This window comes from Trichoderma virens (assembly GCF_000170995.1).
Source record: "Trichoderma virens Gv29-8 chromosome Unknown TRIVIscaffold_69, whole genome shotgun sequence".
NCBI lineage: Eukaryota > Fungi > Ascomycota > Sordariomycetes > Hypocreales > Hypocreaceae > Trichoderma > Trichoderma virens.
In genome coordinates this window covers 113,699-137,723 of record NW_014013680.1, presented here as the reverse complement: position 1 = coordinate 137,723, position 24,025 = coordinate 113,699, and the positions used below count along the sequence as shown (strand labels likewise).

General features: G+C 47.5%; 6 protein-coding genes across 6 annotated transcripts; 2 read left to right on the top strand and 4 right to left on the bottom strand.

The window, feature by feature from the left end:
* Positions 1–1,818: 1,818 nt before the first annotated feature.
* Positions 1,819–3,109, bottom strand: TRIVIDRAFT_216195 (uncharacterized protein; the record flags this gene model as incomplete). The annotated part of the gene is made up of 1 exon (XM_014100311.1): positions 1,819–3,109. The coding sequence occupies one exon, from the start codon at positions 2,987–2,989 to the stop codon at positions 2,054–2,056; it is 936 nt and encodes a 311-aa protein (XP_013955786.1).
* Positions 3,110–4,968: 1,859 nt separating this feature from the next.
* Positions 4,969–6,145, top strand: TRIVIDRAFT_91306 (glycoside hydrolase family 16 protein; the record flags this gene model as incomplete). The annotated part of the gene is made up of 2 exons (XM_014100310.1): positions 4,969–5,279; positions 5,352–6,145. The coding sequence occupies 2 exons, from the start codon at positions 5,017–5,019 to the stop codon at positions 6,001–6,003; spliced, it is 915 nt and encodes a 304-aa protein (XP_013955785.1).
* Positions 6,146–6,229: 84 nt separating this feature from the next.
* On the bottom strand, positions 6,230–8,995 carry TRIVIDRAFT_81563 (glycoside hydrolase family 55 protein; the record flags this gene model as incomplete). Its single annotated transcript, XM_014100309.1, has 6 exons — positions 6,230–7,921; positions 7,984–8,064; positions 8,154–8,193; positions 8,266–8,354; positions 8,415–8,603; positions 8,659–8,995. The coding sequence occupies 6 exons, from the start codon at positions 8,993–8,995 to the stop codon at positions 6,363–6,365; spliced, it is 2,295 nt and encodes a 764-aa protein (XP_013955784.1).
* Positions 8,996–14,352: 5,357 nt separating this feature from the next.
* TRIVIDRAFT_126270 (uncharacterized protein) lies at positions 14,353–16,108 on the top strand (the record flags this gene model as incomplete). Its single annotated transcript, XM_014100308.1, has 2 exons — positions 14,353–14,557; positions 14,763–16,108. Coding segments are annotated over 2 exons (1,551 nt in total), but the record flags the coding sequence as incomplete, so codon positions are not given.
* Positions 16,109–16,776: 668 nt separating this feature from the next.
* TRIVIDRAFT_216192 (uncharacterized protein) lies at positions 16,777–18,018 on the bottom strand (the record flags this gene model as incomplete). Its single annotated transcript, XM_014100307.1, has 1 exon — positions 16,777–18,018. One exon carries the CDS (start codon positions 17,929–17,931, stop codon positions 16,825–16,827), a length of 1,107 nt encoding a protein of 368 aa, XP_013955782.1.
* An 800-nt stretch (positions 18,019–18,818) lies between these two features.
* TRIVIDRAFT_52700 (uncharacterized protein) lies at positions 18,819–22,116 on the bottom strand (the record flags this gene model as incomplete). The annotated part of the gene is made up of 3 exons (XM_014100306.1): positions 18,819–20,982; positions 21,033–21,108; positions 21,174–22,116. The coding sequence occupies 3 exons, from the start codon at positions 22,114–22,116 to the stop codon at positions 18,819–18,821; spliced, it is 3,183 nt and encodes a 1,060-aa protein (XP_013955781.1).
* Positions 22,117–24,025: the final 1,909 nt, after the last annotated feature.

Below are 24,025 nucleotides of genomic sequence, written 5' to 3'. Positions count from 1 at the left end.
TCGCGTAATCATCCGTACACGAGCTGGCAGCAACCGCACGAATGAGGTGTACTCGAATCATTGCAAGCAAATTGTAAACCACTGGAAGAGAATTGTGGGACAGGGAGGTGAACAAGGGCTGCGAACTTTTTGGGTAATGGGTGCCTTGGCAACAGCCCTTAAAGTAGGCATTGGGCGGCCAAAGGTGAGCGCATCCTTTGCATAGATCATTTGTGACCCTCTTTTTGTATGTGGCTGACAGATTTGCCCCACAGACGGGAGAGGAAGACTAACGGATGGAAGATAATATGTCACATTTCCAAGAATTGGCGGCAGCCGGCGATGAAGATTTTAGCTCTTACGCAATAGCTCAAAGCGAAAAAGGAAGTGGCCATTTGACATTTTGAAGCGATTTGTTGGAACAGTTTGGCTATTCTGTTGCATCCGCTCAGCAACGGCTATGTTCCTATTGAGATTCACTGCTTACCTACCCGCCAGAGAAGTGAATATCATAGGGTAACTTGATAAATATACTCTGTAAGTCGCACTGGAATTGCGGTACGAGTATATTCTTGCCATGCAATACCTTGTATGCCGACGAATTAATTTCTTGACTGCGTTAGGACATCGTATTAGCTCATTGATCATGGCCATGAGACTTTTCGTTCGCCATAAATCCACCTATACTGGCCCGTCTCCTCTTTATCCTGCATATCGAGCCTTGCTGGTCCATGACGGTTGCTTTCCTTATACTTCCATCGTCGCAAGTCAAATTAGAGGGGTATGTCTCAGAAGGACTCGATTTGATAGCTTATAGCGACCAGGGGATGTATGCGGTCAGCATAAGTGTGGTGAAGGTCATCAGCACCTGCACCTGAGTCAGTCATAGCCCAGGGCTGCATTGAAAAGAGGTGCTGAGTATTACAAAGTGCTGGTAAGATGGAATATTGCCGCGCCGAGTAGTAGCATGCAGAGCAATTGATCCTTCAGTGGGCGGACTAAAAGAGTTTACACCCGTGTAATTCCGGGACACGAGAAGAAGAATACATCTTGATGTGGATTTATACCAAGGTGTCAGCAGCAATCCTGCTTACTTGCATTCTGATGGTAAGAAAGCGGCATGCAACCATGGGTGAAGTGGCAAGCACTCTGCCATAAGCAGAGCTTGGGGTTCGCGTTTCATGGTTTTCAATTTACAACTATATACTGAATCTTGATGCTTAATATGGCGACGAGCACCAGTATGTGCACCATATTATCGGAAGAATATGAGGCTAGTTATTGTTATCTCTGTTTTAAGTAGCTTTTTCACCATATGATCCTACACGGCGATCACATGCTCCCAAACCACCGAGCCTAGACGCCTCGCAAACTAATTATGCAGGCGATTTGTAGCTCGCCATGAGGTCAACTGCTTCGAATACAAAGCCCGCTTTGCCTAGATGTAGGATAAAACGGGTTGATGGGTAGCTAGCTACCTTAGGTTATGGGGGGAAGCCATGTATCGTCTACGCTTGTAGAACCGCCTCGCATGATTTCGCTCATACAGCCGAAGCAAGGGCACAACGTTGATGCGAGAAAAGCATCGAAACAGCCTGTTGACAAAGAAATATGACAGCGCCGCTTAGAGAATGGATCGTGTAAAGAGAGAAGGAATGCGGCAATTGCCTGAAATGCTCCAAAACAAGCAGGCAAAGATAAGTAAGACATGCAGTGTGGATACTTCATGCTCCATACTTTGTGTGGTAGGCCGAAATGTATTTAAAAAAATCGATCATAAACAAAAAGTGGGCGATGTCTGAGATGTTTACAACTACCAGTACATGGCACATGGAGAGTGGGCTCAAGAGTGATTTGTTCGTTACTAAATCTAAATGAATTTTGGCATACATTATCATGCCGTAGTTGTCCGCCATCTCGAGTGATAGGTAGTAAAAGTAGAATGCAACGGGTGGTCGATACAGACCAATGCGGAATCTGATATGCCCACAGAGACGAGTGAGGGGGGAAGCTCACCGTGAAAGCCAGTGGCAAAATGTTGAATATAGGACTGGGGTTGAAAAAAGAACCAGCCTCAATGGCGGTTAACATTAATTAAGCTAAGAAATTCGTTTCGCGTCTTCTCCCTGCGCTCAAAGCAGCCAAGCATACAGCTGGTGATGGTGGTGCTGCTCGTCTTCTGCACGCCACGCATGACCATGCACAGATGGCTGGACTCTATGACGACGGCCACTCCCTGAGGCCGCAGGACGTCGAAGATGGCATTGGCTATGTCTTTGGTGAGGCGTTCTTGGATCTGCAGCCGGCGGGAAAACATGTCGGCAATGCGAGGCAGCTTAGAGATGCCAATGACGGCGTTGTTAGGGATGTAGCCAATATGTACCTTGCCGGTAAAGGGCACAAGGTGGTGTTCGCAAAGAGAGAAGACGTCTATGTTCTTCACCACCACCATCTCTGAGTGGCCTTCCTGGAAGATTGCGCCATTGACAATGTCAAATACGTTTTGTTCATAGCCCTGCGTGAAGAACATCATGGCCTTGGCGTATCGTTCGGGCGTAGCCAAGAGACCTTCTCGATTCGGGTCCTCTCCAACGCACTCGAGCAGAGTCTTGACAGCGCCCTTCATGCGGTCGAGTCGGGCAGCCTTTTCTTCCTCGGTTTCTTCCAATCGCTGGCGCGTGCCTACGCTGGGTCGGCTGAGGCCATCGAAATCGATGGCAGGGCTGTCCTGCCGTGATACGGATGTCGTGGCATTGCCAGAGTCTCTGTCTCGATCGTCGCGCCGCTTCCGCTTCTTGTGCTTGAATACAGGCTCGTCGCGCTGATCCCGCCCAGGCTTGCTTATGCTTGAGCGTCGCACCACATGGCTTTTCGCCCCGTTTGGGAGCCCTGAGGCCTCGCCATACGCGCGCTTCTTGCTGCTAGAGGAGCCATTGTTGTTTTTGCGTTTCTTTTCGCTGGCAGACGAGCCGGGCGAATCTCGGCCTTCGGTCGGTGATTGAGGGGCCATTGGGGCAAGCTGATGGGCTTCGCAGCAGCAGAGCCTCGAACTTTGATGAAATGGCCGTGCTGGGCCTTGCGATGACAATCGAGTCGATGCGTGGTGGTGATGGCGCAAGGCAGGCAGAGGTGGAAAAGTTTAGAGCCAAGGATGTGTCAGACCAGAAGCTGCGCGGCCGGTCTTTTTAAATATCCGCCGTTGGCCTGTCCTACAAGGCCCGAGTAGAGCGCCTCCCAGAAAGCCACCGAACTGCCCGAAAAAATCGGGACATTCATGCCTACTGATAGGTAGGTATATTAGGACAGTACGTGCGCTACAACGGCCAATTTCGTCTGCAGCTCACATTTTGGAAATAAAAATAAGAAATAGAAAAAAGAAACAGAAATCCAAAGTGTCCATTTTGCATTGGCAGTGACCCGTACCTACACAGCCCGGTGAAGTGACGCAGAAAATACTGCCTGCCGTGTGAAGCCGCCCGAGACACTTGCTAATACAAGCACCCTAAAATGAGACCAGGACGCGTTCAACAGCCAATCGCATCTACCAATTCATCAACCTAATGTCATGCACTGCAGAGCGTTCGGTGAATATCTCGAGGGCACCCAAGTAATGCCGAGGCTGGTCATAGTCGCTCGCTAAATGCAGCCATTGATCCTATTTCTAGAATAACATGAATGCATTTATGCGTCTGCCTTTTACTGGCCTCTTGTAAGGGTGCCTACTTGAGGCATGCTAGCTAGAGCCAACAGGGAAAACTCCGCTCTGTGTGTGTGCTGCAGCCGCCACGATGCTCAGGTAGAGTCTATGTCTATACCTATCGAGACTTGCTGCTATCAACGATGAGGTATGAAGATGGCCGGTTTCGCTGTTCAGCATAAAGCAACTGCATGTCTTTTACAGGCGAAGGGTGAGTGCAGATGTGCGAACTTCAGACTGCTGCAATCGCAAAGCGCATGTAAAAGCACTATTCACGAATCTCTACCACCTGCTAATGGGACCGTACGAGTACTGGCGGTACATCTACGCATGGATCCCCACCAAAATCTTAGCGGGTGTCACAAGCCCCGAATGGAAGCAGCCGAGTGAAATGAAACGACCCAGTGTATGGAGTACGAAGTACCTAATTCTGGGTACCTCGCATGCAAACCAAGAAGCACAATCGGAATCCCTTAGCAACTGAATCGCGACTCTACTCAAATCTAGAGGCGCAACATGCATAGGTACTCTGATCTCTAACTCTGATTAAGTGGCATAGGAAACGGAACACGTTGAGCGAATGAAAGCATCTTACACTAATATACCCTAGCAGGTAGCTGTGACAAAACTCTAGCTAGGATCGAAAAAGCCACACAGTCAGAAGTTGTCCCGATGTCGCCCTTCTTGAGTGAGTTCTGGTTCAATTGGCGTGTTGTGACAGGATATCAGTGGGAGGAAGTGAAGTACTTCCATGAGCCATGGACTCAATCCTCCCTTGTTAGTTATACTTTTCTACACGGGTCGTGGCCTTCTTAACATCTTTCTATTTTTAACCAGTACATAGGTACGCATTATCTACCTATGTAGCTTAGGTACCCAGTATTGGTATGGATGCAAAGAAAAGGAAAAGCACCTGCACTCCTACTACTCAGTTGGTTGGCATGAATCCAAACTAGCGCACCCATATTACCAAATAGCCTGCCTGGTCCTGTATGCTATCATTGAAGCTGATGACATACATGCAATATGATTCCTTCAGACGCGATAAAGCGATTGCTCCCCCCCCCAAAAAAAAGACATTTCATAACCTGCTTATGTATCTATACGCCAAGCGTGGCGGGAAATTTATCCTCTACCAATGCAATTCTATGTCAAACACAGCCCGCTGTCAGGTGACGCTGCCAAGCCATCTTGCGCGTCTTGCGAAGTTGTAATTTCTCATACGTCACTGTTCGAATTGAACGGTACCTTAGTGATAAAAACTCAGAGCTTTCAAAGCAGCCAGATATCATCCACTACTTCCAAATTCAACAGCTTTATATCCTAGAATTTCTGATAAAATGCCTTGGAAAGATCAGCTTAATCGTTTTAAGCAAGAATTGAATCACTTAGTCGCCGAACCGAAAGCGGCATCACAGCCACCACCTGTGCCGCCTCATCCGCCATCTGAGCCGCCGTTCCGTGGTGAGGTCTATTGGAAACCGCAGTTTTATCCCAATGTTCCCGTCAATCACGAGTGGGAGGCAAAGCTAGGCAATGGACCAGATGGATGGGGGAATCAAGAGCTGCAGTTTTATACTGCTGAACAGCAAAACGCCTTTCAGTAGGTCAAAGCCAAATGCGACGCTCCAGAAAGATGAAAGACTGTAAAAGGCGGTTCTAACGTTGTTCATAGCACTCCTGAAGGCATGCTAGTCCTCCGAGCCCTTGCGAATAATTCTGCTCCTTCTCCGGAGCAACGTTATACATCAGCTCGCCTTGTCAGCAAACAGACTTTGGCCCGCGACAAAGGCGTTCTCACAGCCACCATATTATCCCCTTGTGCTGAGGGTATTTGGCCCGCCTTCTGGCTTCTGCCGCGAGAGCCTTTCTCTTGGCCTACTGACGGTGAGATTGACATTGCGGAAACGTGGAACGGGGATCATGAAAATCGGACTTGCCTTCACTGGGGGTATCACCATGAACCACATAAACACCGAGTTTTGGGCACTCGCATTCCTGACATGCACTGCCGCCCGGTAAGATATGACTTTGCTTGGGAGCAGCCAAATGGCGTGCCCGGCCAGGGAAGAATGATCTGGTATATCGATGGCAGACCAGTAATGAAGGGCGAAGTTCCAGGCGGCACTCGACCCCTTCGAGACATGACCATTCTGTTGAACGTGGCCATCGGGGGGAACGTGTGTGGCGGGAAAACACCCCGGGATGGATACTACGATATGGTTGTTTATAATCTCTCAATGGTAAGTGAGCTGGAATATGGAGGATGGGGCAGGTTTGAGCAAGATTGGCATCATCCATCCGTGCCATCTGGAAATACATACTAGAGTCAGTCGATACGAGTACCTCTGAACTCTGAACTCTGAACGTACATATGTTATAATACATCTAACGTACGATATCGGGAGCTTCAAATTCATAACCAAGCCTTAAATTTGCCCATATCGGGCTATTGTTGTTGGTATTGGTACTTCCAGTCTGTCTGCGGGTTGTTTACGCCTCGTATGGTTTTTATGCGCATCACATATGACCACATCACAGAGCCAATTATGTGCTGATTTAACTTCATTTTTTTTTAATGCTATATACAGGGTTATATACAGTATCTTATGACTGTATAAAACGTTTCAAGTGAGATACATCAGAATAGAGACATTTACATAAGCCATGACCAGACTAGGCCGACCTAAGACTGGCTGGCAATGTTGGCAATCAGTGTTTGCCAAGATCCACCGTACCCGTCAGAACCACCGTTGCCAAACTCATTACCGTTGGGCAGTCTCATGGTCTCTGCAACGTTGGGTCCAGCGGTAAAGCCATAAAGATGAGCACCGGTGACAGCAGTCTGGATGTAGTTCATGATTCCTTGGTTAACCTGTGTCAATCCAATAAAGTTCCAGCTTCCAGCAGCGTAGTGGAAGATGTTGCTGTTGCTACCAGTGTAGTACTGCGCAAGACCCATGCGGCAGACAGTATCCCCTCCATTGCACCACGAGAAGTTAGGGTCAGAAGAAAGAGCGTTGAAAGGCGAGCCGACCAGAGGAGCGCCGTTGTTGCCTTGGTTGTAGTTGGTCTCGCTCTGGAACAGGGAGATGAAGACGTTGGCGGCGTTGTGGAAAGAAAGCTGGAATAGCCAGTTGTGCTCGGATCCGAGACCTGTCAGCCAGGTTCCGGCAGTAGCCTCCACGAGGACACCGCCCTTGACGGCGCTTCGGATGCCCTTGTTGCTCTGGTCAGAGGGGTGGTCAGCAACCCAAGACCAGAAGTTGTCAATGTAGGCGGAGGAACCAGCAGCGAGGTGGAGACCAAGGTAAGCAGCCTTGCAGTTGGACTCGTTGCTGCAGTTGATGGATGTGTCACGGGTACCACCAATGGTGTTGAGGGAGTTGAAAACAGCAACATCGCCGGGGTTGTTGCCGGCCATGTTAACTCTGAGTAGAATGGCGCCGGCAAGAGGCTGATTGACGGTGAATCGGATATCCTGGATGTGAGCAACACCCTTCTGGCCGGGGGTGCTGCCGATCTGGACAACGGGAGTTGGGTTGGTCTCAGAAGCAAAGGCACTGCCAGATCCGGAAATGGTAGACCAGGCCTCGCCGTACAGCTCAGTTCCGGGGGGGATGGTGATGGTCGATGTGACAATGTAGATACCGAAGGGCAGGTAAGCAATCTTGCCCTGGCTGGCTGCAGTGTTGAGAGCAGCCTGGAGCGAAGCGGTGTCATCGGTGAATCCGTCTCCCTGAAGGGTGTGTCCGCCGTTCTGGTTGGGATCCTTCAAGTTGACAACGTTTGCAACAGTCTTGTCGGCATACTGAGGGGCGTTGATGACGGGGTATCTGCCACCAGGAGCAAGCGCTGCAGGCCTGTTCACCGCTTGAGCAGTCGGGTTGGTCTGGTAAATCGGGTTGGTTCCACGGGTGTTGCCCCAAACATAGGTACCGATGCTAGTAACGCCACCAACCTTGACGGCGCCGCCAACGACGACCATGTTGGAGTTGGTGGTATCCTTGGAGATGTTCTCAATCATGAAGTTGGGGAAACTTGGGATACTGGTGAAGAAATCACCAGAGTTCTGGCTGATACCATCGATAACAGCGACCCAAGGATTTCCGGAGTTGAGGACAATGCAGCGGCCGACGGTGTTACAAGTCGGGGCAAAGATGCTGATGGTGTTACCGCCGTCAATGTAGATACCGTTAGTACAGTCGGTGAAGGACATGCCCTTGATCTGACCCTGTTGGTGGCCTTGAAGTAACAAAGTCAGTCCCGGATGTCGCCAAATGCGTGGATACAAATACGATACTTACCATTCCAGTGCAGTCCAATGTTACCAAAGCTGAAGTGCACATCGGAGATGGAGATGGTAGATCCTCCATTGACGAGCATACCTAATTAAGGATGACATGTCAGTTACCAATCGGGCGTATTCGATCAAGTGTTATGTAGGCGCATCCTATCGATTGGGCCGATAACGTACCAGTGTGAACGCCCTGGGGCATGTTAATCTTGACATTAACCTAGAAAGACGCATTTAAATTAGCACGACTTGACTCTCGTTCGCTTGGCACAGGTTGAGCGGGCCAACACACCAAAGCACAGTTCTGGGCGACGGCCCAGCTGAGAGCGACGAAGTTGCTGTTGCTAGCGATGGCTGTAGTATCCAGAATAACGTTCTTGACTGTAGAAAGCCCTGGCGTTAATACTCTGTACTATAATAACCAATACTGCGTATACATACTCATGACCGAGAAGTGGGTTTCACCACCGGAGCCACCACAGGGGTGGTTGCTGCCATCACCCTGGCCACCAACAATGAGGTAGTTACCGTTGAAGCCAGAAGCTGCCTTAATCGTGGGAGGGTTGGCAGCGTCACCAATGACGACAGTGTCAGTGTCAAAGAAAATGGTGCTTGAGACGGTATAAGTTCCTGTTATGAAGCCATCAGAACATTGTCCAATAACATGATTGGTTCAGAAACTGACCTGGGGGCAGGTAGATAACACGAGGTTCTCCTGCCAGGTAGCAGTTGTCTCTTGCGCCACCGCTAGGTCCATCAGAGGATATGGCATTGACGAAACCTGTAGCATCGCCAGAGTTCACTGTCTTGTAGACAGGGTAGTTGAAGTTCTGGTTCCCACTGCTGTCGAACAGGTCGGGGACATAACCTCTGACGGCTCCCGTAGTGTGGTCAATGTTTGGCAAAAACCATGATGAACCGCTCTGTCTCTCTTGAAGCGTGGCGGCTGGGCTTTCGGTTGGCAAAGCCCAGGAGCGGGCAGTCAACAGGGCCAAAGAGCCCAGAAGGGAGAAGGACTTCATTTTCAATGGTGATCAACGTCAACGCCCTTCTAGAAGTCGTCTAGATTGACCTGAGCGCAAAGTCTGATCGCTCTTGGCACCATTATAGGCAACAGATCGTCCTTTATATATTCTATTACGAGCAAAACACAATGGCTTAAATTGCAGGACAATAACAAAGCCGCTTACGCTTTTTGGCCCATATCAATCACCAATGGATATCTTTCCAAATTTGGTAAGCCTTATATTCCCCCCCCCCAATGCAAAACAAGAGCCAGTTTAGCGCTACTAAACCTACGTATCCACGTCTATGCTGTAATGACAGCTCTTTGCCCGCTGGAGAGCCCGCTGAAGAAGCAGCTGACGCAAAGAACGCAAAAGCAGATTCCTAAGAAAGCCTACCACGAAAGTGGCATCGGGCCGAGCAAGCCATCCCGCCTTCCAATTTCAGCGTAGGGGTCAAACTAGAGCAGCCAAACGGACGCGCCGCAATCTGTATTCGGAAGACATTCAGCGATGTGAATGAAGCTTCGAAACATACGGAGCGCTGTAAGCAATATGGATACGGGAAAATGAGCACCGCGACTCGGGTATCCGGCAAGCAGTTGCGTCCAGAGTTCGTGCTGCTTTATCCGGAGGGAGCCCCGCAGGGAGCCATCAACTATTTTTGGTGGGAAAATCGTGATGGTGAGAAGTAGTGGTGCTTATCACCTTGAAAGGGGTTTAAGTGAGTACGGTATTATGAATCTAGTTCGGGAAATGAAGCAATCACGACCACTCGGCTCTCTTTCTCTTTTTTTTTTTCCTTTCTTTTTCTTTTTTTTTTTTAGAGGGAGGGCAGGTCTAAGGAGACGCATATCCATTGGCAACGAAGCGCCTTTTCCGATGAAGCAGGAGATAGATTGATATAAGGGGTTGAGCCAGTGGAGTTTCTCCTGCGCCCCCCGCTCTAGGTTCCGAGGCTAAACGAAGCCACAGTCAGAATAACAGCCGGACGATGGGATGGCAACCTTCTACTACTATTCTTGCTAGAGGCTCATGAAGTGAGCTGGATCGTCGCCAAAGAATTACGGTCAGAAAATAGCATACCTTTGTGTCAATAAAAAATGTCTTGTGATGAGCTGCTGTAGCCCCGAATGCTAAATTCCAGTGCTTATCTCGAGTTGGCTGCGCCCGTTCTCTAATTGGCTGCCAGCATTGCTACTAAGATGCAAGTAAAACGCCGGATGGTTGGATATCGATCTCACCACTCCGTGTTCTATTCTCGGAAACATCACGAGCCTGGCCCCCATTCAGTTTAATCGTGAAATGGTCGTTACCGTTGTACCCGTCATTGCCATTCAGTAGCAAGCTGCATTTCCTGAGAAAGGCGGCTTGTATCAGCCCTATATCTGTTCTATTCTGGGATTTTGATTTGTCAATTCCCACACGAAGGATCGTAGTTTAATTCGAAAATCGGATTAATGAAACAATCAATTAAGCATAATTCATCTCGCCCAAGTTGCTGAAGCAGCTAAATTTACAGCAAAAAGAGGGATTCTACTAGTAAGATAGCACATGTATAGCAGCATTGTGCTTCTTTATATGGTACTTATTAATAAGAGATAGTGCAGTCGTGGTTATAATGCTAAATAGTCAGTTCAATCTCTAGTAAGGCCAACACGAATACTTGCTTCTTTTCACGACATCATCTTACCCTAATTCTCCATCTTCTGATGTGTTTGTTTGTTTTATCACACTGGATATTATTGAAAGTGGCATTTCAGAATATCTGCCGCGCAGTATCGGTATGTGGTACTCTGGTTCTTTGTCACTCCGTTGCCTTGTTAGTATTACCCCGTGGTTTACTCTCTCCTCACCTCTTGGTCACATTTGGCAGAAATCAAGCCCAAGTCTGGAGTACATCAAATTCGGGAGCAATACTAGCTTTCTCTAGTAAAAGGATTCGTCATTATGAGTGTTGTTTTCTCTTGTAAGGCTCCTTCAGTGTTCACAAAGTTTACTCTTTCGGAAGGTACTATACCCTAGGCCAGGAACCACTATTTGGTGGATGAGTAAAGTTGTGTTCGGTTTTGCGATACGAAGGGTATTGCGCACAGACAAGCTTGGCCAAGCAACTAATTTCGGAGTCGCACGTGGTTGACCGTAAAATTGACCGTAAAAGAAACTAAGCCAACAATTATGGTTGCATATTCTCTCTTCACTTCCCCAAGGAATGCTACCCTAACGGCAAGTTTTACAAGTACCTACATAGTGAATACCCCTCTTCACAACAATCACACAACTAGACAACCACGTGGGGTAATGAGTCCACCCATGCGAATTTGTCTGATATGGATCAGTGGAGAGGGGTCCATGTGGAGATAGCTTCGTAGTACGAGTACATATATGGCAAGTCAATATCTAAATAGTGCAATTTACATTTTACGGAGCTGCCGCTTGCTGGGATGGCGATTGTCGGTATTTATCATTGTTTACTGTAAAATGTCTGTGCTCCGATTCTGGAGGATATTTCTATTTGATAAGATAAATCGCTGCCCCCTAAGGATGACGCATTGCGTTCATTTATTTGTGTAAGCATTAGCTGATGAATGGCATCATATCTGCAATCCCACTTGCCAATTGCGGAGGGGGCAATAACTCACAGCTTCCCATTTGAGATCCAGAGCATCAACTCCTGCTCCTGTGACGGGAAATTCGGGCTTTATACAATCATTTCAAGGAGTTGGGAGTCAGGCGATACGAGATCTGAAAAACAGCAACCCTGCAGTGATCGTCGCTCTTGGCATATCGGCATGCTGAGCGGGATCGAGTGCCGCTATCCCGATAGCAACGTCTTGGCAAGTTGCCTACATGGCCAAGCCCAGCTGACCACAATGTTATCGTTACATCAAAGTTTCGGCGTATTAACGCCTCTACGGTTTCAACATGTTTCTGAAATGCTAACCTGTACTAGGCCAACTCACAAATCGCAAGAGAAATATGTATTTTCAGGGCTTCATGGGACGGATTTGGTGAGGTACCCTGGTATTCTACCAACCAACCTAGGTATATTCAATTGTTTTTGGCATCATCGGCGCAATTTGCCCAATTGAGTTACAGTAGGCCATTACATTGCTGGATGGAGTCAAGATGCTGTAGTCGAACGCTATGTTCTGAAATTGCCTAGGCAACGTGCATATGCTCTGCAACAGCCTCACTTCATACGGAAAATGATACGGTCTCGTTCATCTATAAGGCATCTTGGAAAATCGCCAAATATTCTACCGACAGATGGCAATCCGTGTTGGGACGTATGAAGCCGGAAAAACAATCGTCCGGCGGGGGGATTTGCTATTCTCATACCAGGAGGTTTCTCTAATTTTGCAACGAACTCTTGAGAATGTATGAACGCATATCGGACGGCGATACCATTTTTTTCTGTTGCGACTGCGATTTCGTTCTTTGTTAGAGACTGATGGTTGGGAGTGACACAGTAGCGAAGTTAGCACGCCCTCTTGGCGAAGCTGACTGTAGTACGACACAATGAGTTCCCGATCACCAAACGACCCCACCTCGACAGAATCGAATACCGATCCTAATGCTGTATATAACAAGGGGATTTTCACTAGCTTATACCGTTCCCGAAATTTGATACATGTCAGGACGGGGTTTCACTCTAAGCCAACCTACGGCGGTGCTTGAATCAAGTTAAGCGCCTCCGCAACAAGGCGAAGCGTATTTGTATGATACAGAGAATGCAAAGAGAAAATAGCTTTCAGAGGTGAACGTGGCACCCCCTGAGGCCTTATTTTCCCTTTGCGGCATTTGCCCTCCTTGGGTAGTGCTCGATTCCACGGTCGATTTGCTGTCATCTTAAGAGGAGAGTACTTTACTTATGCCTGGCCTCCCTTTGTGCGTCCTATGATAACATACCTGGTGACGACGATTAACTCACAGCGACATATGTCCGCGAATTTTATTGTAGTTCACAGATTTTCTTTCGATGACTGCGTGAATGATGATAGCCCGCCATGTTTTCAACCGAGTAGCTGACACAACACGATCTACAGGGCGCCAAACTAAGCTAGTTGGCAAAAGGGTGCGTAACTTGCTGATTAATTAATGGACGGATTCTTGGCTAAAGGAAAGTCGATCCGGATTCGGGACTTGGAACATAGCAGACCCAACCAGACAGAGGAAGGCATATTGATCAAAATAATATGGAGCTTCACGCGGACTGTTTTCTTCGCAGTCAGTTGATGTTCGATAGGAGATGACCGTATTATATGGAATATGTTCTCCACACTTGTTAACTCTCAAACTTTGACCCAGTATTGAATTATGTCACACAATGTTGGCCAAATTACCAAATTACAAGCATAGTTAAGTATATGTAGATATATATGGTAATTCTCTAAGATTAATATGACTCTTTGCATAAATTTCCACCAGAAGAGTAAGTTGTGTGGCACATGCTGAACACATCTAAGGTACCAGAGCCTACTAAAGATGACGCGCCGAGGCTGGCTTTGGTACCCCCAGTGTAACTAAGAGAAACATTTATTCGCGATTAGTTTATTCGCGATTAGATTATAAGTATTAAACAAGGGGGCTGGCAAGTTTATCTGAGCTGAATTTTTGGAACTGCTTCGTTTTATTGAGAGATTTGTGCTGGTTTGAATGAACTGCGACAAGGGTCTATCATCCTGCACAAGCTATTCAACCTTCCGTGAATTATTTACTGACGGTCGCAGTCTTTTCAATTCAATCTTGTACACAATATAAATCGACAATGAGTTCCATCGCACCTATCTACTTCCTCTCAAGTGTTTCAGAGCGCAAACGCCCGACGAATTTCCATTCGCGTTTTACGCCCGAGAAAAGTGGACTGACGACGTCATCGTCAATGGCGTCGGTATTGATTAGGTAGGCAAGATTATAAGGAGGAGAACGCACCATTCGTAAACATACAATCACGGGCATGTTACAATACAGGGCATTGATAGTCTAAGTGATTACAGAGCTGGTGGCTAAGCAGCTCTAGATTCTCTCTCGTATCGTATTGTCTGGCCCAAAGCCTACTGTATTCTCGAAGAATCCAGGTAAATGCCCGTGCCGAGCTCTTTGCGGCAACGCCGACTCATCCGCACTCATCCGTAGCGATGCGTCACCCACCAGTAGCGGCGCTGTGGCGGCCATCGGGAGGAGCGGAAGTCTATCGGTAGTGTCATGTTGGATGATATAAAGTGCGGGACATCACCTGCGCCACTGCGCAATGTCTTAAAATTGGCAGCATGGACTTGAAGCTGTCGAAACGTCCGTTAATTGCTCTTCCATCTCTGGAATAGCCATATAGACGACTTCCCTTTTGTCTTTCAAATCTCCGACCGACCACAATGCAGAAGGTGACGTCTAAGCTGCCGTCCTGGGACACCACCAAGACCCAAAGCAAGAAGGGCTTTGACAAGGTCTGGGGTTGGGCGGATAAGCTCGGAGCACCCGTGAATCGACTTTCCAATCGCATTGGCAGCGAAGCGTTTTGGCCCACGACGCTGGACAAGGAAAGCGACAAGGCCGCAAGAATTTTGAGGTCATTTTGCAGTACGTGCTGATTTCTTTTTGATGGATTCACTCGGGAGGAAGGCAAAGACATGATCTATCTTCAAACTCATCATATCAATCTCGAATCTGGCTGCTCCCTCCCGTTCCCTCCCCTAGCATTATCCCATTTGCTTCCATCTGAATTTAAGCCGAATGCCATATTTGAATTTCCCTGAATGAAAGCTTACGACGTGGCTTGTTACAGAGGATGGCTTCTACACGGAAGAAGAGCGCCCGGCTGATGATGCCGGCCCGAAGCGGAAGCAACGAGTTATCAAGAAGATTCCCCAAAAAGTAATAGAGAATGCTGTTGGTCTCGCGATATTTACGACTATGCGCACCGGATTGTGGATATCCGGAGCCGGGGGTTCTGGAGTCTTGGTTGCCAGACAGGAAGATGGATCATGGTCCCCTCCTTCCGGCATTATGCTACACACAGCCGGGTTGGGATTTCTTGTTGGTGTTGACATATATGACTGTGTGCTGGTAATCAACAATCCCAAAGCTCTTGAAGCATTCACCAAGATCCGAGCCACGCTGGGAGGAGAGATTAGCGCAGTCGCCGGACCTGTTGGCATGGGTGGGGTTCTCGAGAATGACGGCAAGTGGAAACAGGCAAATAGGCCGATATTCACATACCTCAAGTCCCGTGGCTTCTACGCAGGCGTCCAAGTTGACGGTACGGTCGTGATTGAGCGCTCTGACGAAAATGCTCGTTTTTATGGAGAGACAATCGGTGTTGCCGACATTTTAGCTGGAAAGGTCCGACATCGACCACCAGAGCTCAAAATGCTGATGGAAACACTGAAGGCTGCCGAAGGCCGATCGGATGTTGACGAAGAGCTCATGGAGGAGCTCGAAGGACAACCAGCGCCAGGCGATGTCAATGTCGAGGCCCCCAGTGACGGGAAACTTTTTGGCATTCCAGAACCCGACGATCCAGATCCATATGGCTTTTTAGCACTGCAAAGGGAAGGGTTGGATATTGTGGAAGCCGGCACTCGTTCGAGACCATCGAGTCGCCAATTTGAATACCATCCAAGTCCATCCAGTCCAGTGTACGGCAAATTTCACAACAGGAATAGCATGGAGACATCGGAAACAAGAAGCAATCGCGATAGCTATACATCATCTCGCCTCAGGTGGAGCTCTGATCGACACTACGAGTCGTCCGATGCTGGCACACAAACAGACGAAGTCATAACTCCAATTACAAGTCCCATTCTCAACAACCTTCATAACCCAAATCTCTACGACGAGCCTAGCGACTTTTATAATGCGGTCAACGATAGTCCCTGGAGTTCAAAGGGCCGTAAAAACAGTATACACCGTGACTGGGGAAGAGACGATAGCCTTACTTTTTTCAGTGAGGACGACGAGAAATCCGAAGCTGCATTTTTATCCCCCTCCGATCTACGATCGCAGTCTATCAGCGCACCTCCAGTTGACGCTATAGTTACTCCTGCCCGTGTGCCACCACCGCTACCACCGAGAAATATATCCCGACCTCTCAAGCCTGAATTTGAGGAAGTGGATTTGAAAGCCGCGGAGGTGGCGGGCCACGAAGAAGTCCTCTCGTCCGCTCCACGCTCGGAGTTTACAACCAAGGAAACGGAAGACGGCACGAATGATAACACTAGTGAAGCAACGTCGGTATCACCAAGGGAAACGCCAGTTGGAAAGGAAGACGAGCACTTCACTTTGCCAAACGAATATTCTAATACTCTGTTCGATTCTGATTCACACTCCCTCGAGATCAACAATCGAGACGAAGGTGATAGATTCCACAGCCTCCCTGGCAGCCCTCGCAAGTCCGACTAAATAAATGTCGAAGTTGTGGTCTTATATCCCTCTCGGGACATGAATGAGGGAGCTTCGAGCAATGCCGATGTTGTGAAGGCAATGTATTTCGAAGATTTGGTATCATGGTTAGACGAATGAATAGCATATATCATGTTTGCTTGTAGCATACATCTCCCTTTGTATTTGAACTTCCTTTATTTTGGCGTAGCAGTTGCTTTTGGTAAAGCTTACTGTATAATGGTGACAAATTGAAACTGCAATTTTTATTTAACCTGGGTTATTATATGTAGGTACCCATCGTCGTAAAATGTAGCCATGAGGTCCTTGCATTCTGAGGATACTAAAACGGTAATCTGCCATGATGTCTATTTCCATCTATAGGGCAAATTCATAAGAATGTTATTGAATACCCTCTTCCGACACGCAATTTGCTTTGTATTCGCTATCTATGCACAGTCCATGTCTCATGGCTTGACGATCCCAATATTTTTCAGCTCATCCCGCCACTCAACTGCACATAGCAGCTTGTAATTAACCTCAAACCTGGGTACCCATTCCACCAACTCTCGCTTTGTGTGGCCATGAACGCCGCAGCCACGCAGCATTAGAGGGCATTCCTCATCATCATCCATGCTGTTACTAAATAAGTATTCCGTGTAATCCCACCAAGATGCTGTTATTGCCTCCGCTGCATTCGGCTGTCTGAGTTCATGCCAAAGCAGAGATAGCACGAAAGTTTTGTACCGAATGAGGGGGCGTATGCTCGGTGATAAAGCGACAGCATGTCGTAGTCTAGCATCTTTTAGAAATGGGCTGTTTTGAACCAGCTCTAGAGGAATATCATGGATATCTGCAGTGATCCGCTGCACATCGACTGCTAACATCTCGAGTACCGGTAAACTGTACGCGATGTCGCCGCCGCTCCCCTCAGAAGCCAGAGATTCGGGTTTCCATTTCCCGTCAGGCCCCAAAGCCATGATAGTCAATGTTTGCAAGTTTGGCAGCTGCCGAATTGAAACAGCGCTCGTAAAACCCTTGATATCTCCCGGGATTTCGCAAAGAGCAAGGTTTCGTATTCGGTTCCGGTCGAGAGCGATGAACCCATCCAAGGGCTGGTCACCAGTGTCAGCTAGAAGAGGATTGAGGAAAGCGTCCTGAGGAATTCCATTTGACGGCCATCCGTCAAAGATGGTAAAAATATCAGTGTCGTAGCTGATAAAAGGAGTATCGAAGCGAATAATAAGATTTGATGCTTGGAAAAACCGGGACGGCTGGAAAAAGTGTGGCAGCCAAACTGCTCGGGCTTCACGATTTACATGAAGCGGCGGAAATATCGCATGTTTCTTGGGCTGCACAATGTAGCGATAGTTGTAGCGTTGCAGAGGGTCCTGCTCTTCTGCTATGATGCTTGCTCTAGTACCGATAGCGCGAAAATAGTGTCGATACCATCGAGCAGCCGGAGGCAATATCCCAATCACACGAGTAGGCCTTGGCACGGATTCCCAAATTTTGATCCGTAGCTCTGCTGGCAAACGAGGGAAGAGCGTGAATTCGGCGGCAACCTCCTCCATAATGACTACTTCGTACAGCCAGTTTGGTTAGAACAGACAAGGCCAATGTCATCTCTTGGGATAGATTCGCGCCGTACAAGGAGCAATTCGTATTTTAAAAGATATTTGATTTTGGATTTCAAAAGGAATCGGTCGAGGTATTGAATCATCCACACCTCGTAGAAGGTAACCCCTCTTTGTGGGGGTTCTGCGGTCCGCGGTTAAAGCTCTTTTTATTGGTTATACCTTTCCCGTTCACCAGCAAAGCACAGACTCAGGAGGTGATGCACTGTTGACTTACGCCTTCCTCTGCTCGTCTTATTGGCATATGCAGTCGTCGTCGGAGGTTGGTACGTGGCCCGATCTAATACGCCATTCAATCAGGCCACTGCTTAAGTATGTATGACAACGAAGCAGATATCGGCAAGGTTCGCAACTTGTATTTCCCAGAAACATACATGACGTAATTGCCTATCATGTAGGGTGATGAAGTGATCTCTCAGTATTAGCCCATGAAGAGAGACAGCGGGGTGCCTAATGGCTAAACAGAGCTTATTTTTGGAAGATGTCAGATTTTGTATCCGCAAATACCATTCAAAGAATTGAAAGGATGCAATTTAGAGTTAGCACTTATTACTGGGCCATTAAATACAGAGGAGATTACTGAGCAAGCGATAATATAGCGGTCGATATTAGCACTCTGTCAAAAAATGCGGGATGCTTGCACATCTCCCAAACAACCTAGTTACACCACTCTAAAGGCCCATATTTTAATATTAGTTAGATGAAATACAGTTTTCAATTACTGGATGTTTCCCTCTATGGCATCTTCTCTGAGATTGATAGAATTGACTTATTTCGAGTAGCGCCCTGACCAATTCTCAAACCTTCAATGTTATCTATTGGCATTAATAATCCCACTGATCACACCAATTTTTCATCAATGCCTCATCAATCGGCCCAAGGTTCTTCATGGTTTGGCTGTGCGCCACAGTCCTCTTGACATCAAAATAAGCGTGGCCAGTACCTGCTCTTCTTTGTTCATCTATCCCCTTATATGTATCAATGAGTTTGATCCCGGGGTTTTTCTCCGCTCCCTCTGATGTTGCATCGGTGGCGCTGGTTTCAAGAGCATGAATCCACTCATCCAAAGGAACGAGAGCCTTGATTCTTTCTCCATAGTACTCTTTGAGGATTCTAGCTATTTCAGCCCAGCTCGTAGCCGACGGGTTAACTCCATGAAAGTATCCTGAGATGTTTGACAGAGCAATCTTATTGTTGATTCCAGCGACATCTAAAACCAATCCAGCAATGTCTTCCACTGGCGTCCATTCCACAATGTCCAGAGGACCTAGGCTGGTTGGGAGCATACCCAAGTGAACTGAGCTGGCGATGAGACTTGGTATGAATTCTTGGGGATTCCAGCTGCCTTCTTTCGTTCGCGGCCCGGCGATTTGGCCGACCCGAATTATGGCGGCGGGGACGCCCGATTGCTCAACAGCGGCGTCTAAAATAGAGCTTGCAGCAAATTTTGATTGACCATAACCCATCTTCGGCAATGTCATATCATCGAGACGATGCTCGGGAATGGGAGCCGGATTCGTCCACCCACTGACAGTACCGACACTCGATATGAAAATGATTGGAACTTTTTTGGCTGCCTTATTAGAGAACTCAACTAGTTGGCGAACTCCAAAAATGTAAGGCTCAAATGAGTTGACGCTGATATTGAAGTTAACTGGCCATGCATTGTGTATGATGCGATCTGCTGAAGCTAGGATATCCATATACTTGGCTTCAGCGAGGTGGAAGTATGGTTTAGACAGATCGACGCCGAGGAATTCGACTTTGGAGAAGTTTGTGCTTAGTCCTCTAGCGGCGCTATAGGCTGGTTGACGAGAGCGTCCCCCGTCTTGGCCGCGGTTGAAGGCAATAACCTTAGCCACCCGATGATTCTTAATCAAACGGTCAAGTACATAGGCACCAAGAGATCCTGTGGTGCCTGTAACAATAATCGTTTGCTCTTCATCCAAAGGAAACAACTGGTTCATATTTGGAGGCGGTAGGTCTGCATTGTACTTTGAAATGATTTCAGCCATTGCGTTAATCTCCTTTGTAGGCATAATGTCTTGACTGTGGCCACTGATGGCCGTCGAGAATAAATGCTGGGCTAGCCCTCTTAATGTTGGGTTTGCGTAGATGGTCCTAGCGGCAATTGTATCCTTGCATGTCTTGACACCAGCGGATTCCAAGGCCGAGCGGAGAATTTTTGACAGAGTGAGAACTTGCATTGAATCCATGCCGATGCTGAAGAGATCAGAGTCGGATTCAACTTCGAATATACCAATCATGGATCTAACAATATCCACTATAGACTGAGTTAAAGAATCTGGGTTAGAAATATCCAGTGTTGCACTTGTGTCTTCCATTTGTATCGCCTCGTCTGTTTGCGCATACAATCTATCGATGAAGTCTTTGTACAACTTCACAGTTGCCATCCGTTGCATCGTGCCTTTGGGCGATAATGCAAATGGCATGGCAGCATCCGAGATAGCAATCATATCGCGGGTAATTTTTCCGTGAGCCACAGTAACTTTGTTCACCTCTTCAACAATACTCCATACACTTGCAATGAGAGATTCTGCTGCTGCTTCATCTTTTGGAGGTTCATACGGCTCCAAGATCAAAGCAGGCTGGAACCTTTGCTGCCCTACTACAAGGGCGGCCTTAACAGCAGGGTGACCCACAACAGCGGCCTCAATAGTAACAGGATTTAGTTTCTCGCCGGTAGAGAAAACTATAACGTTATCCGTACGGCCGTGGTAGAGCCAATGGTGTGGCTTTGTTGGATGCTTCTTATACATGTCACCTGTTGACCATTCGGTTTTGTCAGGAAAGGTGTAAAAGAGAGCTTTTCCCAATGGCTCCCCAAGATGCTCACGGCAAATGAACATCTCGTAAACGTCATCATCGGATATCAAACGGAATTTGGCACCCATTTCTTCAGAATTAATAACGATCCATTGCCATGATTTGGGATCAGGCTGATGGTGGAGCAGATAAGGTACAACCCTAGGAACGTTAGCCGTAAGCATCGATGTTTCTCTAGTTCTTTAGCTTACTCAGTCGAAGATATAATGTTGACGAGCTTTACGCCTCTTCTAACGAGTTCATCTCCCACTAAAGGGGAAAGGTTGCCTATCCATCTGGTATTAGTTGGTGTCATAAATTGAGAAAACTGGTATAGGCTTTCACTTTCTTACCTCCCCCGAAGGCTGTGAGCTTGAGATTAGCTAAAAGCTTAACATTTTCGTCATTCGAACTCATATCCTCGATAATTGAGGGAGGCAGTAATGCGGAATCGGATTCTGAGCGGACCAGGCATTCACCCACTAAATCTGCACTCAGAGGACGATTCGGTACCCCTAGAACTATTGGAATGCCATAATAGATTCCAAAAATTGCCATACAAGCAATTCCAGCCATGTGAAATGCAGGCATTGGTAAAAATATCTTCGAGCTATTGGCAGCCCAGTAGCTCCATATCGAGGGTGAACCGTTCAGATATGGTGCGTCTCGAAGGCCATCGGCAATCGCGAGACTTCCTTGGCGAACAACAATAGGCTTTGGAATGCCTGTAGAACCACTCGTATGCATAACAACCATAGGATGCCATCTTGCTTCTTCAAACGGCGTGCTGTACGGTACATGAGTAGCAGTTGATTGGATCCAAAAGCTCAAATCGGGAGCTACCGTCGCTGACATGGGGTATAACTGAAGCCATGGCTCTATGGTAGATTGCATCGACGCATCATACATAATCTGGGTGCATTTTGTGGCTTTGAACAACGAAAGTTGAGCCTCGAGACTATTGCGAGGCGAAATAAACAGGGCTCTATGCTGAGCTTTTATGCAGGCCAGCATGACAATTATGTATCGCACATCGCTTGGTCCGATGTAAGCTACCGTAGGAAAGTTGTCCTTCTGATTGATATTTTTTTGAGCCTGTTCAAGTAACTCATGAGCAAGGTAGTTCACTGCATTGGAGACATCCCTGAACGTGACAGGACGATAGCCATCTTCGAGGTTGCTAGAAAAAGGCTGATGGATGAAAACTCGTTGGGGATCGCAGGCCGCATACTCGTCAACGACATTAACTAGCAGCTGCTGTCCGTACTGCTGTTTTGGATTGATGTATTCGCCCATATTTATTGATGAAGTGCGACTGTATGTTTTATGTTCAAGGGTGAGGTGGTCGTGCGTAGATATCGTGAGTGCCCAGTAATTTCCGGGAAGATCTTGTGAGGCGTTTGGCAAATGCGAGCATCGCCTTTTATATCGGTTTTCTCGGTGGTAACTTGTACTAGCTCTAGAAACTGACAACGCCGTCACAAGCCAGATATGCCACCCCCAGTGGTTCTTCTGCACTTTCTGCAGCGGTATTATCTCGCGAATCGGTGGACCGGACCTGCCATAGCCGGAGCTATGCTGCCGTTTTCAAGGATAAACGTCAAGTGGATCATCCTGCCCCCCCTTTATCGGCGTGGTCTGTTGAAGATACCCGATCCCGAGGATCCAACGTTTTTTTTTGTTGGACTCTAGTCACCAGGAGAGCGAAATGTATACAGCGAGATTGACAATGAACTTCTCTAGTAGTCCGCTTATTAGTACGCCTAGCGATCTAACTATTGCTAATGCTAGCCAAAATTGAAATGCTACGCATGAGTGTTGCCTAGTACTTATCGTCAATATGAATGTATCTGTGTAAATGCTCTTGTAGACGACCCAATGAGCTAGACCATCGCGTACTGCCACTGCTTCCTTGGAACGCCTTGATACCGATCCTCCCGACTCGCATTCATGAAAACCATCCTCTACAGCGATATTAAAAGCGGTCTTAGCGTAATCATTAAGTGGCTTGAGAGATGCTACCTTATCTTCCTAAAAGTGTAATACTTCCATGCAAAGTCGTGATAGTGCTCACGGAGTCTATGACCAAGATCTAATGCAGAGAACTAGCGTAACAATGCTTTTAGCTCTTCTCATGCATCTTCACTGGCAACAAAAGGGCTGGAATGGATGGATAGTGTGGTAACATATGCAAGGGAAGCCTCCAGAGCTGGCTAATTAGGACAGCATCGTGCTGTTTTACAAGAGAGAAACCCCCACTCGTGATGGTATAGTAGTAACGTGCCACGAGAACGAACCCTTGGCATCTATATAGGCTGGTATATAATTGGCTGTAGAACATGCGTTCGATCGCCTCATCGCCCTTTTAGGACATGTGGCTGGCGGACCAAGAGAGCTTCCCGCACGCTATCCCACAAAAACCACTGATGTCGGCGTTAACAAACGCGGCAAGTAAATGCCGTGCTATGTCCGGAGTACGGAGTAATACGAAATGTTCCCTACGCGTTTGGCGACTGAGACAGAACCGTGCCACATTGGTCGAAAATGACCTCAATACGGAGTACCGCCATTAGCGAATACTATCAACTTCGGTATACCTCTTGATCCACATGTGTCTCGGAGCGGCGCTATTTTGACAGCCGTTACTCCGTTGGCATTAAACGCTAATACTTGCCAAAGACAACGCTGATAGGGGCAACTCTCAGGGATACTTCATTCTCCTAACGCACATAGTAAGCGAATTACACACGAGCCAAATAAGAGTACCCGCTTTAGTCCCATTCCAGGAATCCAAGATCTTAGTTCTAGTACTCCCATATTCACTTATTTTGTCTATGAAAAAGACTAAAGCACAGCTGTGCCTCCGCTATCCATGGACTCCATGGGTGTGGGATATGGGAGCCGAGTCCGCCATCCGCCTGTCAAGGTATTATGCTAGGACAATGATCTCACATTTTCTTTCCTATCTAGGCCATGGGCGATGTGCCATGCAACCGAGCATGACCCAGAGAAAATATATAGCGTTGCATCGCTCCTATCTGGCCCGAGGGAAAGTTTCTTGTTTGGGAAAATGATGTGCCAATAATATTTGGCTTAAGGAACCCATTCCCCTTCAAAACCACATTTTTAAATGATACAACAGAGTTTGCTCTTCTGCACAGAATTGACATAGGAGAAATATTATAGAGCTTTAGACAACCTATTC